The sequence below is a fragment of the Saccopteryx bilineata genome, chromosome 1 (assembly GCF_036850765.1).
Source record: "Saccopteryx bilineata isolate mSacBil1 chromosome 1, mSacBil1_pri_phased_curated, whole genome shotgun sequence".
Lineage (NCBI taxonomy): Eukaryota > Metazoa > Chordata > Mammalia > Chiroptera > Emballonuridae > Saccopteryx > Saccopteryx bilineata.
In genome coordinates, this window is record NC_089490.1 from 120,819,653 (window position 1) to 120,842,871 (window position 23,219).

At 37.9% G+C, this 23,219-nt stretch overlaps 1 protein-coding gene across 2 annotated transcripts in view; it reads left to right on the plus strand.

The window, feature by feature from the left end:
* The first annotated feature begins 3,734 nt into the window (after positions 1–3,734).
* The window catches only part of LOC136328284 (solute carrier organic anion transporter family member 1B3-like), a 46,741-nt gene continuing 27,256 nt past the window's right edge, over positions 3,735–23,219 (plus strand). Inside the window, exons 1-4 of one of the 2 annotated variants that reach the window (XM_066264586.1) lie at positions 3,735–3,877; positions 8,183–8,331; positions 12,104–12,245; positions 14,815–14,947. In XM_066264586.1, coding sequence (XP_066120683.1) covers positions 8,245–8,331; positions 12,104–12,245; positions 14,815–14,947 — 362 coding nt within the window. In that variant the 5' untranslated portion in view covers positions 3,735–3,877; positions 8,183–8,244. Of the gene's footprint in view, positions 3,878–8,182; positions 8,332–12,103; positions 12,246–14,814; positions 14,948–23,219 lie in introns of those variants that run through there. The other variant, XM_066264587.1, reaches the window with a different exon arrangement.

Here is a 23,219-nt window from a genome sequence, read left to right on the forward strand (position 1 = left end):
CTTTGCTTTTGTGAGTGAAATAGTCATCAGCTGAAGGTGAAGACAACAAAGGGTGACTTAAAGTTTTGAGGAAAGAGGAAGGCAAAAAATAGTTATTCAGAATGCAAGATACTTTGATAATAAAGATACAACATGATACCTAACTATTCAAAACAAAGGGCCCATTGAAGCTTCATGATCATAAATTTAAAGTCAACATAGTTGAGGGGTTTTCTTCAACTACATTCTCAGAATGTATGAATGAAAGACTACTCTGAGAGTTGAATTTAATCACAGCTGTAGTTTTCTCAAGTGATTATAATGCTGTAAGGGTCACAAATAATTTGAAAAATATATTGGAAAAAGTGATTATTGTGACCATTAAATTTATCCCAGATGTGGAGGGAAATAAAGACATAAAATAAAGAGCAGTGAAATCCTTACTAGAATCAATCCGTGGATTATAGATAGGTCCTGTTCAGTGGAAGCATTGTTGCACCTGAGTTACTACAGTGTGTGATCTGAAAGATAGTGGCAATCCAATCCACAAGGCTGATATTATTGAAAAGTTGTAGTTTTGGATTTAACAGGTCTAGGATATGTCCATTGGGGTGAGCAGAGGCGAGATCATTGGAGAAGAGAAGGTTATAAAACTAAGAGGCCCCAGATTTATAAGGATTCTCTTTATGGTCATTGAAACTAACAAGAAGTATTGAAACAGTTCTATTTTGAGGAATTGGCTTTGAACCAGAAGCAAAACTGTCATGGGGATAAGTGACTTAAGAACTGGTAGGTAATTTAAACTAAAGAATAGATAAGTGGTAGAGTCTTCTGATGAGATTCCAAACTATGGATTCTGGGGAAAGAGGGTGTGAAAATGGAAAGGCAAATTGGACATCGGTCCCCAGTCCATCTGGTGTGGAACAATGACGCACAGTAGAGAGTGAGGCAGCCTCCACTGATCATGATAGCAGGAAAGGCAGTGCCTTCAGGGAAGGACCAGGTTTAAGTTGAGCAACAAGGGAAACAAAATACAATCAGAGAAGAGGCTGAAGGTAAAGGTAATTATGCTGGTGATTAAAGATGAGTTCAAGAGAACCTCAAGAGAAGGATTTCAGTTTAAGATTGGGGGAGGGATAGGAAGTGAGGGACAGAAACAGGGATGTACAGAGCCATATGGGAATTAGACAGAAACTGATGAACATGATTATGGAACCTGTACTTTCTCATGGTGGTGACTAGCATAAGAAGAAGATGGCCATAATAAGATAATCATCATGATGCCAGGGTCCAGTGTTAGTGGGTAGAGATATGTTGGGTTCCTTCCAGAACTATACAGCCTCCTGGAGCTTCCCCTTGACCACTGCTAAGGGAAGTTAGATGGAAAGGCAGTGACAGGCTTGCTTTGAGCTTGAAGGCACCCTCTCAAAACATGCCTGTGTTACCCACCTGAGAACTCCAGGAATAAAAACTGTTGAAAAAAATGCTAAGCACGTGCCTTAGAGATTTTATTTTTGTTTGTTCATTTGATTCAAATGAATTGCTTTAAAATATTTATAATGCACAAATTTCATAGAATGATTCTTATTAAGTATTGAATCTCTAATGTATCAGGCACTGTGTAAACCTCTGCAGAGACATTATTTAATACTACCCCAACCACTGTCTTCCTACTTTATAGATGAAGATATTGATGCTCAGAAAGTTTAAATAACCTACATTAGTCCATACTGTTAGCAAGTATCAGAGACAATATGGCATCAAAATTTATCAAACTCCAAAGACCATGACATGTCGTCAGAACTGTGATGGTTACCTCTGAAGGAAATATCAATAGATTTTTAAAGCAAATTTTGCAATTCTACTGACCCATGGATGTTCGCATAATATTGATCTTGAAAGGACTGTTGCAACTCTTTTCCTCTAACTACTCATATTCTTTCATAGGTCACACAAGAACAATCAAAATTACTTAAATAGCCATGACAGAGAAAAGGTCACGAAAAGTGCTCTTTGAGCCCTGGCTGGTTGGCTCAAAGGATAGAGCATTAGCCTGGCATGTGGACATCCTGGATTTGATCCCCAGTCAGGGCACACATGAGAAGCGACCATCTGTTCTCTTCCCTTTCCCCCTTCACTCTCTCTTCCCCGCTCCCAGCCATTGGCCTGGTTGGTCTGAGCATTGGCCCTGGGAGCTGAGGATACCTCAGTACTCAAGCATCAGCCCCAGACAGGATTGGCAGGTGGATCCCAGTAGAGGCGTATCCCGGAGTCTGTTTCCTATCTCCCCTCCTCTCCCTTAAAAAAAAGAAAAATGCTCTTTGACCTCTGGAAACACTGCAGAATTTCACCAGATGGCTTTAGTTTAGGGATTAGAGAAGTTCTTAGTTAGTTTGTACTGTTTGCCTTCCTGTGATGCACTGTGTTGGACTAAAACTTTGAAGAAAAAGTCTTTAGCATAGGAACACCCACACTGTTTTCCCACTTTGAACGAAAAATCTGCAGAAACAATTGGAAGTGTTCTCTTTCTGTTACAGTGGCTTTCAAGATTTTGCATTAGATAAAAATTAACTGAAGTGCTTATTTTTTTTTTAAAAAAAAGCATTGAAAGCATAATCTTTGTTCAATTGAATCAGAATCCCCTGGGCGTGAGGTTGGACTGCCATAGATTCTGATCCAGCAGAGGACTACTTGGGGTCTGGGCTCTAATCTTCTTAGTCCCAATCTTCTTAAGAATTTTCCAACCCTCTCGTTCTCCACACTCTTTAGTTCTTCCCATGACTCCAAACTTCCAAGAATAAATCAGGATAGAACTTATCAATAAAATAACAGATACCTAGAACTTAAATACATATAGCTGCAGTGGTGTGAAAAATTGTCCTTCAGAAGTGATAAGGGCTACCTATTTTTGTATATATATATATATATTCTTATATTGCTACATAATTATATATGTGTATATATGTGTATATATATGTAGCTTTTTCTGTATAATAGTCATATATATGATAGCTATTATATGTACTCTCCATATAATAACTGCATATATAATATAACAAATATATGTATTTGTTATGAGATTTAAATTAGTATACTTCCAGAACAGAGCCTAATGTCTGAGGTATAGAAGTTTAGTAAGGAGTCAGAAATGTTTATCTAGTGATTGAATGAATGAATGAATAAATAAATAAAACTCAATCTCAATACCTCCTCAGGGAAACTTTCAATTGGCTCAAGCTTACCTGTCTCTAAAAACCAAGTCAATAGAAAAAAACCACATAACCTTTCTTTCTTCATGTTTCAATGTAAAGAATCTATTATGGAATGTAGTCTTGATTACTTTTGTCATTATTAAAAATTTTATCACATAGAAGACCTATCTTTTAATGAATTGCTTTACTATTCCATATGGGACATTCGCTTTCCATGACATCATATTAGAGCTGCCCCCAAGTATCAACTACAAAGGGTGTCTTTTGTCTTTTGAATGCTAAAGTAAACTGTAGATATTTTTAAAAATGTCTTGAATTATTTTCTATTTGGAAGAGTTTTAAGTACCTTAATCTGTTGTATTAGTATACTTAAATTTTTAAAAAATCTAGGCAACCAACTAAATTAACTAAACAAATAGGAGTTGGTCTCAAAAATAAGCTTAATAATTAAACTTACAGAAAAATAGCTTATAAATTCTGGCAAATATAATATTTAAAATGCAGAAGTCTGGAACAGACTCTTAAAATAATGAGTTAATTTTTTTCTATTTGCCTAGGACAATGACCTGATGGTTAATCATCATTGTACTGATAAAAAAGAAAAGCCAACTCGCTATTTAAAAACAGACTTTAACAACAGTTAAAGGGATGGACTTTTTGCTGCTGCTGTAGGATTCTAAGTCCAGGTAAGAACCTTTGAGATTTTCTAATTTCAACTTTTTCCTATGTGGAAAAATTTCACAAATTTCAAAGACAAAATATTTTGTTGACATGATAAATATTATACACTTTATTTCTCTGACTTCTACACACACTGTCCTAGGCCCTTAAAGCCTATTAAATATCCCTTTTAGAAATAGATGAGACTGTGGTTTATGTACTCCTAAACATAAAATGGAAAATTCAGACGTTCATAATTTAAAGTTTGAAAACCTGTTCCCTTTACTTTCTAGACAGCTGGAAATTCAAGTCAGAAAAATGGACCTATGGTTACCTTCCCAAAATATGTTACAAGGCATTTTTTTTCACTAGCTACACAGAATTATTAGACATACACCTCATTTCTTTGATCCTATGTTAACAGTATAATGTGGAGTGAAGAGTTAGTTGAGAATCATCAAGATATGGGAAGTGTCCCAAAGTTACTTATCCACTTCTTGTTTCTTTTTTCAACTCAAGGTTGACTCAAGGTGAAGAAAAAGAAAGAGATTTTCTAGATAATTATATCTCTGATTAAAAGAAAAAACATAATTTCTCAGCACAGTTCCTGTTACAAACTAAGAAGTTAGTAGATGTTAGTTCCCTTCTCCCATTCAGAAAGGTGGTTACCCTAATAGGGTAATTGTTATTGTAAAAGTAAGGTGGAGGACAGGAGATACCCCCTGATAGAAGGCTAAATTAGCTCATCCTGTTTTCCATTTCTCCTCCTTAGTTCCACAGGTACATGGTAGAAAGTGGGCCACATGCTTGCACAGATTTTCTGTTCTCCCTCCAATAGTGCAGGCTTTACACAGATAAACAAGGCTGGTGATATTCTGTCCTCTGCTTCAGTCCATGAAACTAGACAGTGCTGGGCTGTTCTGTTCAAGGAAAAGTTGCAATGTGATATTTAAATGCTGGTGGTCCTGCCTTACAAATATAGTGTGTACCCAAAATTCACTTATATACCATTTGTTTAAAATTTGTTTGAATCTCTGAGAATATATATATCTGTCCAAAGAAAACTATGTTAAATGTCTCCAAGTCAGGCCTAAAATACCATGTTGAAGTGGAAAGTGTGGGATTTAGGGTCAAGCCTATATTGATACTCCAACTTTCTAACTGATTTGTAGTTACTTAATACAATTTAATCTTTCTAAGAAATGAAGGAAAAGGTGTCTGCATTTCCACGTCTTTCTCAATAGTTTTTCCCAGTACCTAGGAGAGAAGTATGGAATAGTGATCTGTCTGGAAAAGTTGTGGAAATACAAAAAGATTAATGACTGTGATACAGGTATATTCTCCAGGGGAGCAGCAAGGTGAGAGAGGTTATTGCAATTGGGAGTAACTGGGAAAATATCTAAGAGAGGTAAATTGGGGCAGAATTGCTACCAAGAGATGGAAAAGAACATGAGAGTTTTTTCCTAGGGACAGTAGCTCTATATGACGGAAGGTGCCTGTGGGTGGTATATTTGGCAAATAGACTAAAAACAAGGGTTGGGTTTAGTTTGTGAAGAATCTCAAATAAGAAGCATGAATTTTATCATTTGTGGTATAAGAGTCCTCTGAGAGATTTTGAGGACATGTATGATAAACATAGGATATTAAAAAGTGGGGGACAGGATAGTCATAAGTTAATCAATTGCAGGGAGCCAGGCTAAGAGGGGTGAGATAATCGTCTTTAAGAACATTTGTGCAGTAGCCAAAAAACAACATAAAAAGCTAAAGTTAAAGGGTGACTATCCACTTTGCAAACCATTTGTAGAGATTGGCAATGATAGGATTAAGAGGACAGGAAATTTAGCAAAAGGCTGTTTATAACTTTGGGACCATCAAACCACTGACTTTCTCCTCACCGCACTCCTCTCAGTAACTACACAGGCACAAGTATGTATGGAGCACATACAAAAAGTAGGATAATAACAGATTTACTTAGATCAGTGGTTTTCAATCTTTTTCACTCATGGCACACAGAAACTAATTAATGTAATTCTTCAGCACCCCAAAAATATGTTATACTTTTGCCAATCTGACAAAAAAAATAGGTATCATTTTGATTCATTCACACAGGATGGCTATTGTTGTGCTGGCTGTTGTCATTTTTTTAAATTTAACAATCTAAAAGAAAAGAGGTCAGTGCCCCTGACTAAATAGTCAGGTATTGCATATTTTAAAAATTCTTATGGCACACAGGTTGAAAATGACTAATTTAGATGTACAAAGGTGTGAGTTGCTGCTGTCATGCCTGTGTTATATGTATGTACTCACATATACTAAATAATATTTTTAGATAGTTATTTCTGTGTTTGCACATTCTTCAATAAATACACATTATATATATTTATGGTCTTTAATATTCATAATTTAGGATATCAGTAAATCTTTATTGAGTAAATTAATAAATAATATATACAGTTGATCCTCATTATTTGTGGAATTTGGGTTTGCAAACTTGCTTACTCACTAAAAAATATTTGTAACCTCAAAATCAATACTGCACAGAGTGGCAACAAACTTGAGTTGTCCATCACACTTGTCCCCAGTTGAGGTCAAACAAGGTGTGGCTCCACCTTCTGGTCAGGTAACCATTTTGTAGTCTATTTAGTGTCTAGGTTTTGTGCTTTCTTATGGTGATTCTATGTTAAAACAGCTCACAGGCATAGTGCTGTCCAGTGTTCCAGGTGCAAGAAGGCTGTGAGGTACCTGCTGAAAAAATGTTACATAAGCTTCTCTCTGACATGAGCCCTAGGGTGCTATTGGCCACAGAGTCTACATTAATCGGTCAACAATGTAAATTAAATAAGGTGTCTTTAAGCAGAAAGACATATAAAACAAGGTTATATATTGATCAGTTGATGAAAATGTTGTGACACAGAATCCTTGCCCTATCTTTCCTTTAGGAGCAACGTTCAATACTTGCCAATTCAATGATTGCAGCAACTTTTATAATATAACCTCAAATAATGAGAATTAACTATACATAGAATATATTTTAAATATATTGTATAATAATGTCCTATTGGTAATCATATATTATGCTTATGTGTGTTTCTATATATTAATATAATAGTTATTTTATTTTAGATACATAAATGTGTATGATGCACATATATATAAACAAGGATGCTTTTTCTAAACCTCAGTGAAGAACCCACTAATCTGATGAAAAAGAGCAAATCTAAGAAGGAAAATTTTAATATAGTGGATTAATAACTCAAAATTATAATTCCTCTTGCACTTTAACTTCAAAGCTCCTATAGAAATTTATCCTACAGCTATGATCACATATAAATAAAATGACATATTTTAAAAAGTTTTCTAATATAAAATCATTAGACACAACCTAAATATTTATTGATGTGAAATTATCTAAATATATCACAGATAATGCAATACCCTGTAACCATAAATTACATATACAAAGCAGGATAAAAAAGTGTTAATGGCATGCTGTCATTGTGTTAAAAAAGAAAATATTATGTATTTAACTTAAAAAATGCATATTATATTTATGGGTAAGATTCACTAAAAGCTGACAATATTTGTCCTCAAAAAGAAAAACTAGATACTGAGGGCACATGGGTTAGAGGAAAATCTTTAATAATAAGGTTTTTTGATCTTTTGTACTTTCAACTACATGCACATATTTTCTCTTCAAAAATAAGTTAACAAAATTAAAATAAATTAGGATCATGATGGTGGTAATCTCAAATATGGCCAGAGTCTGACTGAGAGGTATTTAGAGTGCACTGTGAACTTTTTAACAAATCCTAACTCTACCAGGTTTCAAGTCTAGTTCTAGAGGTACGTCCTCCATGAAACCTTCTTAGGCCACTCTGATTACAACTTATTACTATACATTATTTTTCTACTCATTTTGACTTTCTGTTATGTACAAGGCACTGCTCAGCACTTTGTAAAGCCATAAAGATAAACACACATTTGCCTTCCTAAATCTTATGCAGATATATAAAAAAAAGTTTTAAATTGTATTTGTGTTAAAAAATTTCTGTTCATGTACTCTAGTGTGTGATTCTATATTATTATTTGTTGTTTAGATTTTATTTTGATAAATTTATCTTTTGAACTAACTTATAATCTCCTGAAAGCTAGGACTCTGTGTGTTTTGTTTGCATGTCAAACATTTACCTGGCCCAGTACTCAGCACACGGTTGGACCTTAATGAATATTAGTGGATTTATAGATTGATTGAGGTTGACCAAGTGGGTTTTCTGATTTCTGAATTGTATATTGTTAAAGTGAAATAAGTTACACTTTTTCTCCCTGAATAGGTCATCATTTTGAACAGAACATCTGCAACAATTGAAAACAGTCACATAATATCTGCAGTGCAATGATGGACCCAAATCAACATTTGACTAAGATGGCAGAGGCACAACCATCAAAGAAAAGAAAAAGTAGATGCTGCAGTGGATTCAAGGTAGAATTAGTTTCATATTTTCAAACTAAATAAGGGAAGGGGAGTTTTCTTTCTTTAAAGAAAAGGCAACCAGTTTTTTTAAAAAATAACACTTTTATTTCAAATTAGAATTTTCAACTGAAGCATATGTTGAAATATTAACAGAGTGACCCATATCTTGATCTAAAAGTAATAAATCTGAAAAAGATATATTTTTGGTGATATTTCTGATGACTAGGAGTTTACTAATAGTAAATATTACAAGTAATTTGATATCTTCTCTTTGGTTCTTGATAGACCAAAAATATTTGTAAATGTGATTAAGATAAAAGAAGTTTTTGTATAATAAATACTATTAAAATAGTCTTAGAATTGACCTATAAATAGAGATTGAGCAGTTTTATGAAAGAATTGTTTTGTAGTCTTAACCTATTTAAAATTTTTTTAGAAACATCAATTTTTCTTTTAATTACTTAAATATTTTCTAATGGAAAAGAGATCTCCAAAACAATCAAAAGACTTGGCCCAAAGATCTAGCTGAGGACAGGAAGACCACTTTATTTGTCCATATTCAAGTTAGTAAAAGTAGTAAACCTTTCCCTGGCTTTTGTCACAAAACTGTGAGACACTAAATGATATAGATTATATTGGGGAGTTTCATAGACATGAAAGAGTACTCCTTGAATACAGTGTTGAAGATACCAAGACTCAGGATATTGAAAATTTGCCTTAAGTTATCTGTAAATCAAAAACCCTTGAACTCAAGTCAAATTCTTTAAACCACCTTAGAGAAGCCCTAAGAAAATAACGACATCATGATTGACTTTTACTCATATTTTAGGAGTTTTTCTCAATCAAATTTGTTGTCTTCTCTAGATGAATAAAAAGACCACATGAAATAATTCTTTCAATTGTAATAATGTTACCTAAGGTCCCTTTTAACCTTGTACAGGGAACATGAATTCTGTTTGTTTTTAGAGACTACTTGCAAAGTCTGTTATGATGAAATATTTGAATAATATTTAAGCAGAATGTCAGTATTGGTTAATTCAGTATTGGTTCATGCAGTTGTGTTACATTTTATTGTCTGGGGATAATATGGTGTGCTGGGTTATTTCTGCTTTCCAACATTGAGGGTTCCAGTGATTTGATTGGCCCGTGCAGAGCAAGGCGAAAACAAGTGGCTGAAGCAGATACATAGAGTGATCCCATGTAGCATATCTGGAGAAAAGTTAGCATGTTAGCAGTGCGTATAAAGTTTGCTCATAGCAAGCCAAAAATAAACATCAGAGAAGCAATAATAATAATAACTAAGATTTATGAAACACTTACTCTATGCCAGACACTATTCTAGAGCTTTACTTCTATTTATTTGCTTCTATTTTCTTCTTAAATTTCTACCACAATTCTGTCAGCCAGATGCTATTTTTTCCCTTTTACAGATAAAAAAGAAAAGAAAAAAATACTTAGATAGAGAGAGGGCAACTGATTCCTCAAGGTTCCCAAATTCCATGATTGTAGTACCTTCAGGATGTTCAGGTAACCAGGAATTAATAAATAGGTTATTCAATGATTTCCCTCATTCTACACTGGTGATCAGTCAAGTATTTCTCACAGGCACAGCCATGTTACTACTGAAATGCAGATACAGACTCATCAGGCTGAAATGCATATAGGTACAAATAGATAAGGGATACTTTTAAATAACACCAATATTTTTGCTTTTTTCTTACCCCTTTCCTTCAATATTTGAACCCAACCAACTAAATTATAGAGACCTTGCCAGTAGATCTTTCATCTTTATTCTTGCCATTTCTGCACTGAAGAGGTCCATCATTTCTTGTATCTCTATGTTGTAATGAATATTCTTTAACAAGGGCAAGAATAATGCATCATCAATCATCAGAAAACATAAATAATAGGGTAAAAGTAAAAGTTCTCCTTTTCTGCCTTCATTCTCACTCCCTATCCAGATATAAGCAGAATAATTATTCCCTATTAACCAACAGTTTCTATATTCCATTTCTATATTCCACAGTTTTCCTCTGGCTCAATTTTCTCCAAGCATATTCGCCTTTTTGCTACTTCTCAAAAATGCCAAGTATGCTTCTGAGTTGGAAAAGGTTATACTTGTTGTTTCCCTTCCTGAAATTTTCTACTTCCAGATATCTTGCTCCTTCATCTCATTCAAATCTTTGTCTACATTACTTCATGCCTGACCACCCCATGTAAAAGAGCATTTCCTATTCATGACTCTTTAACCAAATTGATCTTTTTTTTTTTTTTTTTTTTTTTGTATTTTTCTGAAGCTGGAAACGGGGAGAGACAGTCAGACAGACTCCCGCATGCGCCCGACCGGGATCCACCCGGCACGCCCACCAGGGGCGACGCTCTGCCCACCAGGGGGTGATGTTCTGCGCCTCCGGGGTGTCGCTCTGCCGCGACCAGAGTCACTCCAGCGCTTGGGGCAGAGGCCAAGGAGCCATCCCCAGCGCCCGGGCCATCTTTGCTCCAATGGAGCCTTGGCTGCAGGAGGGGAAGAGAGAGACAGAGAGGAAGAGGGGGAGGTAGAGAAGCAAATGGGCGCTTCTCCTATGTGCCCTGGCCGGGAATTGAACCCGAGTCCCCCGCATGCTAGGCCGACGCCCTACCGCTGAGCCAACCGGCCAGGGCCAAATAGATTTTTATAGCATTTATCACCACTGCCCTTAATGGCTTAAACACAAATTTATTATTATTCTGTTATAATCTGAAGTTGAAGAGTGTTAAATGGATCTCACTGGTCTAAAATCAAGGAGTTGGCAGGACTGGTTCCTTTAGAGTCTTTAGGAGACAATCTATTTCCTTGCCTTTTTCAACTTTTGGAGGCTATCTGAAGTTCATGACTCAGCACTCTTCCATATTCAACTGGTCAGTCAAATGTTTCTCACATTGTATCATATTACTAATACTGTACTTCTGCCTCCCACTTACATATTTAAAGAACTCTTGTGATTACATTTGGTCAACAAGAATAATCCAGGATAACCTCTTTAAAGGCATATCTCTGCCATTTTACCTAATATATTCGTAGGTAGGCAGGATAATGGCCCTAATCTCTCAAACATCTGTGAATGTATGTATATTTGCTTATAAAATTGTTTACTCATATAAAAGTGGTTTGGCCTGATCAGGCGATGGCACTTTGAATAGAGTGTCGGACTGGAAGGCTGAGGACCCAGGTTCGAGACCATGAAGTCGTGGGCTTGAGCGCAGGCTCATCTGGTTTGAGCAAAGTTCATGAACTTGGACCCAAGGTCACTGGCTTGAGCAAGGGGTTACTCGGTCTGCTGAAGGCCCGCAGTCAAGGCACATATGAGAAAGCAATCAATGAACTAAGGTGTTGAAAAACTGATGATTGATGCGCTTCTCATCTCTCTCCGTTCCTGTCTGTCTGTCCCTATCTATCCCTCTCTCTGACTCTCTTTCTCTGTCTCTGTAAAAAAAAAAAAAAAAAAAAAGTGGTTTGTGCACTTTTAGTGCTATATATAATCTTATTTCATGAATATACCATAATTTATTTTTCCATCTATGGGCATTTAGATTGTTTTCAGGACTTTATATTATACATAATCTTGGTATGAATATTCTCATGCATATCTCCTGATATACCAAAAGTTTGTTTCTTTTTTTGCAAAGGAAAGATAGATAAAATGTTTTCAAGTAAAGAATAAAAGCTATTTTAATTCTATGAACATATCTACATGTAGTTCTGTGAGCAATCATTCTTTCTTTTCCTTCTGCTTTTTCTTAGATGTTCTTTGCAGCCCTGGCATACAGCTATATTTGTAAGGCAATGGGTGGAGCCATTATGAAAAGTTCCATCACCCAAATAGAAAGGAGATTTGAGATACCATCTTCTATTGCTGGCTTAATTGATGGAAGCTTTGAAGTCGGTAATTTTTATTTTTTCTGATTATTACTTAGTAACCAGACTTGCAGAAGTAAAAACTGTTCATACATGTTGCATATCACTGGTATTCAACCAGGGATAAATTTGCCCCCAGAGACAATTTGTGAATATCTAAAGACAGTTTTGTTTGTCATAACTGAGAGGAAGAGGTTGCTAACGGCATCTAGTAGTAGAGGTCAGGGATGCTGCTAACTAACCATTCTACAACGCCCAGGACAACCCCTAGAACAGTGAATTATCTATCCCAAAATGTTAATAGTGCAGAGGTTGAAAACCCTGATCTACACAATCTCATTACTTGCAAATAAATACTTTTCAGGGCTTTATCTTCCCTCGCTCAAGATTCTCTAATACAAAGAAAGAAAGAAAGAAAAAGGTTGTAAAGAGGATTAGGATTCTGATAATTCAAGGAGAAAAGACTAGCTTTAGAGCAGCCTTTGTTATGTTTCTACTGTTTAACTGAGTATAAAATTGGGATTAAAAGTCTTTTTTTTAGGACATTGAATGTTATACTTTGTTGCTTTCATTTTGATTTTGATTTCTCCCATTATACTGGGGTTTTATATAATTATTGAACATTATTTTCCCTTTTTTTTTATAAATTGGTAGCTCATTATCTCTGCCCATTTTTCCTTTTGTTTTTCACTGTTTAATAATTAAAAGGATTCAGAAATTATGTCTGTTGTATAGATTACAAATATTTTCTACAAACAGTTGTTTATCTTACAACTTTATTTAAAATATATTTAGATATTTAGTATTTAAAAATAATTGTGTAATGGAAGACCCATCTATTCTTTTGGATAGATGAATTTTGCCTTTTCATGATTGAGAGGATCTTATACGCTAAATATAATATCCTTCAATTTTTAACTTCCTTGGTTTAATTAAACCATCTAGGATTTTAATATTATTCTATTATTAGCTTTTAATTCCCATTTATTGTATGTTTCTTTGTATTGAGAAGTTGATTCTTAATATTTTTGTTAAAACTTGTAGCTATTTAACAGCAAACATTTGGATATGGTTATAAGTTCTACTGATTTCTTTGCTTATCATGGTTCTTGACTCTTATGATTTCTGATCTCATGTTTAGTTTTTCTGAAGATTATTTTCATGTAGTTATTATTTCCAGAAATAATTGAACACATGACATATTCTGAGCTCTTGCTTTTAGAAAATGTATTTATTTTAATATCACATTTAATTTGTCTAAGTATGTAATTAAAAGTACAAAATCTTTTTTACTCAGAACATTTTAAAACATTTATCTTCTGTTTTATAACACCTAATGTTGTATATAAAAATCATTACCAGTCTCCTTGTCATGCACCAATATGTATCTCCTCTTTATCCCTGAATTTCAGAAATTTTGCCAACATATGTCCAGGATTATCATTTTTACATCATTGGTGGTAGAGAAATGTAGAAATTTTCATCTGATGTCTTGGGACTTCTCTAGCTCAGGGAATTTATTTTATATTTTTATATTTCTTTCATCCCCTCTATTTTCTTCTGAAACATATATAATGTGAATATTAAATTTTCTGGCTATTTTTTTCTTTAAGCTTTTCTTTAAAAAATTCTACCTTTTTTATGTTTTGGCAATATTTTTTGATGCCATCTCTCACCTAATATCGGGGCCCAAAGTGTACATTTTTATAATATTTTAAATTTATAATACTTTATTATTTTATTATTTTTAATGTACCAGTTCTTATTTTATGGATACCCATGTACCTCTAGAAATACTAACTAAATTTTTTTCAGTGTTTCTCCTCTCCTCAATTTCCTTATTTAACTCTTTCTTCATAAGTTACTTTATCTGCCAGCTCATTTTGGTGCTTTTATTTCATTCTGTTTTATTCTTAGTTGTTGTTTGTTATTATACAGTAGCTCCAGGTGGATCAGAATTCGTTGTGACTCCCTCCACATGGAATGCTCTTCTTTACCCTTTGTAATGTACATAATTTACACTCAACATTAAATCTCAAGTGACACTTCCTCCAAGAAACTTTTGTGAAACCTTTAATTAATTGAAACTCCCTTTCTGTGGCCCAATAGCACCTCTGCCTATATGTATATTTTTGTCACTGGTACCCCGAGGACAGATACCATTGTTCATTCTTTTTCTTTTTCTGTATCCTAACACCATGGCAGGTACTTAATTGGAATTTAAAGAATGCTAGGGTGAATGAATAAATGCATGAATGAATACCTTGAATCAGAATGATTTTCTCCATTCCAATACAATTCAGTTAACTCTAAATTCTTCAATAAAATTTTACTTTATTAATATTGCCAGGTAAGTCAAGTGCTTTCTTTTGTATCTGAAACCTTCTACTTACTAACATAAAACTTTACAGTGAATGGTATAATGTAAGTGAATTTCATCTTTGCAATTAAATTGCATGGTCTTTGAGGGAAGGTACCATGTCCTATGCTCTATGCTCTATTTGTATTCATTCTGGGGCCTTCCATTCTACTTATCACAGAAGTGGACTTAATGTTTGCTATAGTGAACCATATAAAATAATTTTATCTTTTTCTAGGAAATTTGCTTGTAATTGTATTTGTGAGTTACTTTGGATCCAAACTACACAGACCAAAGTTAATTGGAATTGGTTGCCTCATTATGGGCACTGGAAGTATTTTGACTGCTTTACCACATTTCTTCATGGGCTAGTAAGTGTTAAATAGCTCTGTGCCATTCATTATCATTCACTTGTAAATTAATAGTAGAATTTTATTTTTATTTTTAAATAAGTAGTCACATTTTGAGAAGAATATCCACTAAGTGTGCATAGAAACAAAGTTTATTTTTATGAAATAATTAACTTATTGCTGTATGTACCCTTGCTTTCACAGAATTTAAATACAAATAACATCAAATAGGTATACAGTTTCATCAGAAAAAATAAGATCTCTATGACTTTTTAGTATAACATATATATCTCACATCTTTGCCTACAATATTTTATATATTCAGGCCTGACCTGTGGTGGCGCAGTGGATAAAGCGTCGACCTGGAAATGCTGAGGTCGCCGGTTCGAAACCCTGGGCTTGCCTGGTCAAGGCACATATGGGAGTTGATGCTTTCAGCTCCTCCCTCCTTCTCTCTCTCTGTCTCTCTCTCTCCTCTCTAAAATGAATAAATAAAATAAAAATTAAAAAAAATTTTAATTTATATATTCAATAAACTTCACCACTGAGCTTACTGCGGTTAAGTGTTCTCCCACTACTATTCAATATATCCACTGGGAATGTTCCTCCAAAGCTGACCGTGTAGTTAAGATTCGAGTCTGATGCTAATGACAGAAAACCTAAAATAAGAATGGTTTAAGTAAGATAAGAGCTTATTTTTCACATTAAAAGATAATGTAGCTGTCCCAGGGATAGTGTTACTGCTTCTTTTTATCATATTGCTCTGCCTTGCATGGCCTTGAAGTTACAGTCTAAACCATGGCAACATTGTTCCAGGCAGCAGGACAGAGGAAGGGAAAAACAAGAAGAAACAGTGCACACAACCTGGGGCTTAGACAATATTTTCAAAGGCATAACACTTCTACTGACTTCACATTGGCCAGAACTTTATTACATTTCACATCCAGATTCAAAGACTTGGGGAAGAAAATAGATTTTATTCCAGGCTGCCATACTACTCATTAAAAATCCTGCCTTCCGTTATAATGGAAGAGAAGACTGGATATTGAAAGACAGTGAGCAGTTTCTGCTGAAGGCATTAATTACCTACTCATTGCAAAAGCCAACTGGCATGCCTTCGGTCACCATGTTAATTCCTCCACGCCACCTCCCATATTTGACCTTCATAAGTATTTTCTTCTTCCTGGTACTTCTCCTTCTGATTTACATTGGATTGTTACTGGAACAAGCTGGGATTTGTGTTGACTGGTGCCCTTTCAAGACAATTTCACGAGAGACAGGAGCTGAGTAGATATAAGAGCATTTTTCATTCAAATTGCAGCAACTTGAGAAAGCAGGCGACTCCTGTCTGAAAGGACTGCCTTAACATTCTCCTGGTACTAGAGATTTTTATAGTGTTCAGGGGCTGTTAGTAATGGCGTGTGTGTGTGTTGGGCGGGGGTGGGAGGGATCTTTGCAATTAGTCATATAACAATGTTCAGGAGGCGGAGGTTCAGTTGCAGGAGCATCTCCCTCGCACGTTCTTCTGATGTAACACAGGTCTAATCGGCACAGTCCTATCTGCTGTCCTTGGTAAGTCTTCAAGGCAGCAGGACTAGGTGTCTCTCAGGAACAGCCAGGACCTAGTACCTCTGTGACCATATGTTTCTCAATCGTCTATGAAAAGACTCTTTGTTTTCTTAGGATGCAAAGTAAAGATTTAAGATTGGTGAACTAAGTTTCTAATTAATTTTTAAGCCTTAACTTTTCACAGTAAATCCTGTGTCTAGGCTTTTACAAACAACTATTGTGATTTAAATTCCCCTAAATGTAAGCTTACCTCCCTCCCCAATGTAAGCTTACCTCCCTCCTCTGATACTCCTGAAAAGGTAAACTTTTCACTTCATTTCAAAGTAAAGACTGTAAGGTATTTTTCCCCTCCGAGAAAGAAGGATAGGGCCGGAGCCAGGAAGTGTGGAATAATAAAAGGCTTTATTGAGTACAGAGTGCTTCTCACCTGATGAGATTCTCTGGTCCTGGGGACAGAGGCCAGGGAAGTCTCATGGGGTGATCTGTGTGGGAGATATTTAAAGGATCTCTAGGGTGGTCAAGTTGATATGATGTGGTGAAATCTCACTGGCTGACAGATGGTCACTCTTTTCCGAAGGGACTTCCAGGAAGTTTCTTTTGGCGCAAACGAATGTGGGCGGTTCTAGCCAAGTTCTCAAGTCTGGTGTCTCACGTGACCATGCCCCATTGCCCACTACCCTACATTCCAACCTTTTGTGTTAATTAGGGGTGCCGCTTATTCATCTGACTGCTTCCTATTGATTAGGGGCGTTGTGGAGAGAAGGAGATCGGTAGGTGGTGGCTTTGAGGGGAGTCAGGAGGAACATCTGTTTGGCCGCGAGTTGAGAAACTTCGCAGATGCGGTTCTGTACGAATTTAAAAAAGGGGAGCAAATATGAGTTATACGCTGATAATTAGAAGAAGATAGGGGCAGCCCAGGTAAGAATGGGTGGCTGCTACTAGGAGTTAAGCGGGTTGTAGGGGGAGAGATTTTTGCTTGATTTTTCTCGCAGATGGTTGAGGAGATTAAAGTTTCTTTTATCAGGCCAGTCTTACTGAAGAGCACTGCTCCCTGCTTCAGCTCACTCTGGCAGCAGGTTCCCGGTGGGAGAGACAGGAGCAACAGGAGGGTCTGCTCTTCCTCAGGATTGTAGGAAGGTTTCAAGGAAGAGAAGAGAAACATGAGAGGAGTGGGGGGGGGCTCCCAGGGTGAGGTTTCGAGCCGTCGCATTGGCCCGAGCATTTCTCAAGGCCACCAGGTTTTGAGAGGCTTGATGGCCCCCACAATGTACCACTGCCACCTCAGTGGGAAGCTGTAATGCCTGCAAAAGTTCAGAAATGAGGGTAGCATTGATTATGGGGGAGCCCTTGGTAGTGAGAAAGCCCCTTTCCTTCCAGAGGGCAGAGTGGCTGTGGGTGATAAGAAAAGCATATTTAGAGTCAGTACATATAGTTACACGTTTTCCCTGGGTCAGAGTGAGTGCCCGTGTGAGGGCAATCAGCTCTGCTTTCTGGGAAGTGGTGGCCTCTGGCAGCTGCTGGGCTTCTAGGGTGGAGGAGGTGGTGGCCACCGCGTAAGCCACTCGTTGTCGTCCGTTGAGTCCCTGTAAAGAACTCTCATCTACAAAGAGTATTAGATCTGGATCTTTTAAAGGAGAATCTGATAATCCATCTTGAGGTCTGTTGAGGAAATCTATTAGTTCCGTACAGGAGTGGGTGGGTTCTGGAAGTGTCATTGGAGCTGGCAGTAGAGTGAATGGGTTGAGTCTGGGAGAGGGTAAAAGAATGACTGAAGGGTTTTCAATGAACAGGAGGTGAAATTCTTGTAGGCAGGAAGGACTTAACAGAGAAAGAGATTTGTGTGAAAGGAGGTCGGTGAGCCTGTGGGAGGAGAAGACAGTGATGGGTTGAGAAAGAGTGAGCTTAGTAGACTTTTGGTGAGTTCAGCTGCTGCGCCCAATGCCCAGAGGCAGGGCTACCAGCCTTTGACAGTGGTGTCTAATTGTTTTGAGAGGTATGCCACGGGGTGGTATGTGGGCCCCACAGGTTGAGTTAGCATGCCAACAGCGTTACCGTGCTTTTCATCAGTGAAAAGGTGGAAGGGGCATCTGGGATCAGGTAAAGCAAGAGGGGGAGAGGAGATGAGGGTGTCTCAAAGGGTAGAGAAAGTCCTTTTGATGGTGTTGGGGGATGTGAGAGGTCCCGTAGGAGTCTCTTTTGCAGCCTCATAGAAGGGTTTGGCTAAGAGAGCAAAATTGGGAATCCAGTGTCTAAAGAAGCCTATTAAACCGAGGAAAGAAAGAATCTGATCAGCGGTGGTAGGTGGTTGGAGACTGCAGAGGGTCTGAGTTCGATCTAGGATGAGACTTCGGGTGGTGGGAGTCAAGGCAATGATGCCCAGATAGACTACAGACTGAGAGTGAAGTTGAGTCTTAGGAGGGGAGACACGATATCCCTTCATGGCAAGGAAGTTAAGATGGGTGGCGGTGTGTCTTCTTGAGGCAGGCAGGGAAGGGATTGTTTAAGTGGATGTGTACAGGTGGGTGGTGGGTTGCTACCACAGGGGTTGAGGTGTCCCAGACTTGAGGGTCGACAATATTTGGTGGAATAGGGGGTGTGATCAGGTTAGGGTGATCTGTTGTAGTGGGCGAGCCTTTAGTCAGGAATGGTAGCAGTACGTGGGAAGATGCTGTCAGCTGGATAGTGGCTCCAAGACTGTGTAGAATGTCTTGACCCAGGCACGAGACATAACTAAGAACAAGTGCAAAAAGGGGATTCTGTCTAAACTGCATGTTGGGGGTGGCATACTAAGGGGAAAAACTGCATGGCCAGGGTGGCATGCAAAGAGGGGTCCCATCCACTCCCAAACCGAGACCTGTGAGAGAACTAGAGGTCTAGAGTGTGATGGCAAAACAGAGAAGGTAGCTCCTGTGTCCACAAGAAATGAGATGGACTTACCCACTAGCTGCAGCATTATCCTGGGTTCTCCGAGTTGAGGCCGTGTTCTAGGAGTTTGAATGATGGGCCTGCCTGGCTGGCTTGTCCTCCATGTAGAGGCACTGAGGAAAAGCCTGTTGCCCAAAGGGGCAATCGCTCCACCGGTGACCAGGCTGCTTGCAGTCAGGGCAGGGCTCAGTGGGTAGCCATGAGCAGGGGCCCTGCCAGGACCAGTGACCCTGCCTGCCACACTTAAAGCAAGCTGCTGGTGGGATTACTCTTTGTGGCTTGGACTTGGGTTGGGCACTTCCTGTGCCTTGCCCCTCTTGGTCTGCTGACCTTAGGGCTGCCACAAGAGCCTGGGTTTGGAGTGTTACCTTCTGCTGCATGCAGGTCCGGCAACAGCCTCGGCCTTTTTCACTAGCTAAGACCATTAAAAACTTTAAATGCCATGTTCACAGGTCCCAGATAGGAGCTTGGGGGTTGAGAATAAGAGACGGTGGGCTCCTGGGGAGACCGGCACCCAGATCCAGCTGAAAATGCCAGAGCCAGAAGCAGGACAGGGCCAGAACTCTCTGCAAGAAAATTGAGGTTGGGCCTTGGGGTCCTGCAAATCAATGTAAGGGCCAATGGCAGACTGAGAATGGCCTGACAAAGGAGGGGCTTAAGAACACAGTGGAGAAGGGAGGGGCCCCTGGCCAGTAGGAGAGGACAAAGAGAGACTGGTATTTGCAGGTGAATGAGAAACAGGATTCTGTGAAGGGAGGGGAGGGGGGCTCTTGGAGGGAAGAGACTGGAGTGAAAGAGGTTCGCAGAGGGACCAGAGAGGGGTCCTGAGAGAGGGGTGACCCCGGGGGTCAGGCAGGAGGGGGACAGAGTTGGGAGTCGGGCAGAGAAGGAAAGATTAGGAGTGGAGGGTTTAGGTGAGGTTTCTCTGGCCAAAAAGGGCCTGCTTGGTAGAACAGGTGGCACAGAGATTAGGACAAGAGCGTGAATAACTAGAAGCCCTGAATGTAAGGGATCTCCAACCAGTTTCCAGCTTCTTTTGGCGATAAATTGGTGAGGGTGTTAAAACCAAAAGTCCCTTTAGGAGGCTACCTGGTTCAATTATCCAGTGGGTTCTGTGGCCTGGCCAGAGCAGAGAAGAACAGTTTCTTCTTCTTTAGAGAGGGAGAGATTTTGGATAAGGCAACTCCAGGAGTGTTTTTGGATTAGGTTTAGATTACTGTGCATCTATGGCCACCCTTAGTCATCGGAGTGGTCAGAGTTGAGAATTGGCATCCTGCAACTCAAGCTCTGGCCACTAGATGGATAGGGAAAGTGGATATGCCCGGGACATCTCCACGGGCACACACGCACTTGGAATGGAAAAAAGTCCTTGATGCAGCTGCGGTTTAGAACAGGGAGTCTCGGTGGAAAGAACTGAGGGGAGGCTGGAGGCAGGGGACTTACCGCACCGTGTGCCAAAGTGGGTGGACGGTCAGAGGTCCTGGTTCTTTCTCAGAGGGGAAGGGAAGAGGAGCAGTCCTTGTGAACTTCTGACTTCTTCCAGGTTTTGGCACCAAATGTATGGTATTTTTCCCTGCCAAGGAATAAGGAAGGGGCCGGAGCCACGAAGTGTGAATAATAAAAGGCTTTATTGAGTACAGAGCGCATCCCACCCAACAAGTTTCCCTAGTCCCAGGGACAGGAGCCGGGCAATCGCATGGGAAATATTTAAAGGGTCCCATCTAGGGTGGTTGAGCTAATATGACGTGGTGAAATCTCACTGGCTGATGGACAGTTGCTTTTTTCCAAAGGGCTCCTGGGAAGTTTTTTTTGGTGCGCATGGATGTGGGTGGTCCTAGCCAAAGTTTCTGGGTCTGGTGTCCCATGTGACCTTTCCCCTTGCCCACCACCCTACAAAGACCAAGGAGCCATTAAGAGAGACCAGCAAGCAGATTAACTGTTTTCTAACCTTGCACATCTCCTATTCATTACAACTAAAAATCTGCTATTACTGAAACCAAATTTCTAACTTTTGGGCTCCCCTATCAGTATTACTCTCACTTGATTTATTTCTTATCTTTGTTGTTTCTTCATCAAGCCCATCCTTTCCTTCTGCGGCTGACACTGTAATGTCAGTGTCCTCTTCAGCCTCCTTTATTTTTCAGCCTAGATGATTTGTATGGATTGCATGTGTTAAATGCAACTATCACCTACACATGGTGATTTTTTCTTACACTCAAGATCTATACAATAACCATCTTATTAGTATCTCCCACTTAATAGGCTACAAGCATTTGCCATTAGTGTATTCAAAACTGAATTCATCCCTATAGAAAATCAGCTCAGATTTTGCACATTTGCTCTGTCAATGACTCATATTTAGCCATGAAGAAACTCAAATCAAAGTCAAGGGCTTCATCTTAGACTCTTTTTATTTCAACACAAATAACCAGCGTTCACCAAATTTTACTTATTCTGTCTCTTATTTGCCAAAGTTGTACCACACTTTCATTCCCAATATCCCCAACCTACTTGAGGCTTTCCTTCTTTCTGGCCTGGACTTTTTGCCTCTAGTATAAACTTCATTCTAATGCACATTCTATATTATTCATTTGAAAACACAAATTCAATTATTTTACTCCTGCTTAAAACTTCCAATTTTCTAGAGCAGTGTTTTTCGAACTTCAGATTCTGAACCACTAGTGAGCCAAAAAATTGATTCAGATTAGTTTGTTTGGCTTGAAGAAAATAAAATTTTATATCCTATTAAGAAATTAAGGAACTGCAGGTAGGTAAAATTTTTATTTTTATTTTATTAATTGAATTTATTGGGGTTATACTGATTAACAAAGTTATCTAGGTTTCAGGTACACAATTCTACAATACACTTTTTGTATACATAAGATTGAATATAATAAAAATAGAATAGAGAAATATACAATGGAAGTAGGTACAAATATTCTGTGAAACTTTTGGTTGTTAATTTGTACATGTATGTGCATATGTATGTATTATGGTTGTGTTGCAAAATGCATTTCTTACTGTTGATCACAAAAATATTGAATACCTCTCATCTGCAGATTAATATCTAAAATCACTTACATATACAGGTTGCTCATGGAGTTGGTCCTTGACTTTCTTCCTAACTTTATCTTGCACTGCTCCCCAAGATCGAGTACCACATTCTAGGCCTGCAGTTTTCCAAATGTGATTTAATATGTCATATCTTTGCATATGGTACTTTATATATATTATCCTGAATACATTTTTGTTGTTGTTGTCTACCTATTAAACTCCTACCTGACCTCAAGCTTCATCTTGCATGTTATCTTCACTGGGGGCTCTCTAATCCACTCTCTCCCCTGCATCATCCCTTTTTCTTTGTGTCAACTCAGGACCTACTATATTAAATTTATCACAGCTTTTATCATATATATACTCATATTAGAGAGTCTGATATTTGGTAAGTACAAATATTGTGTTTTATTTCTAGATGTTTTTTGGGGGGAGGTGGAGTTGAGTATAATGTCAGGATATAGTATGCTGCCTTTGGTGCTCATGAACTACTTTAGTGTTTTTGGATATCAATATTTGTCCCTATTCTAGCTCTATTGCTGTTGTTCTTAAATTTTTCCTCATCAAATTAAAGTGGATTAGAACTTTCTGAACAAAGTTTTGAAGAGTCATGCTTATGGTAATGTGTGTATGTGTGAGTGTGTGTGTGTGTGTGTGTGTGTGTCCATGAAAGAAAATCAGACAGGTTATTGATAGAAAATGTAGATGATGAGTTAGCTCAAAAAATAATTTGACTATTTATATT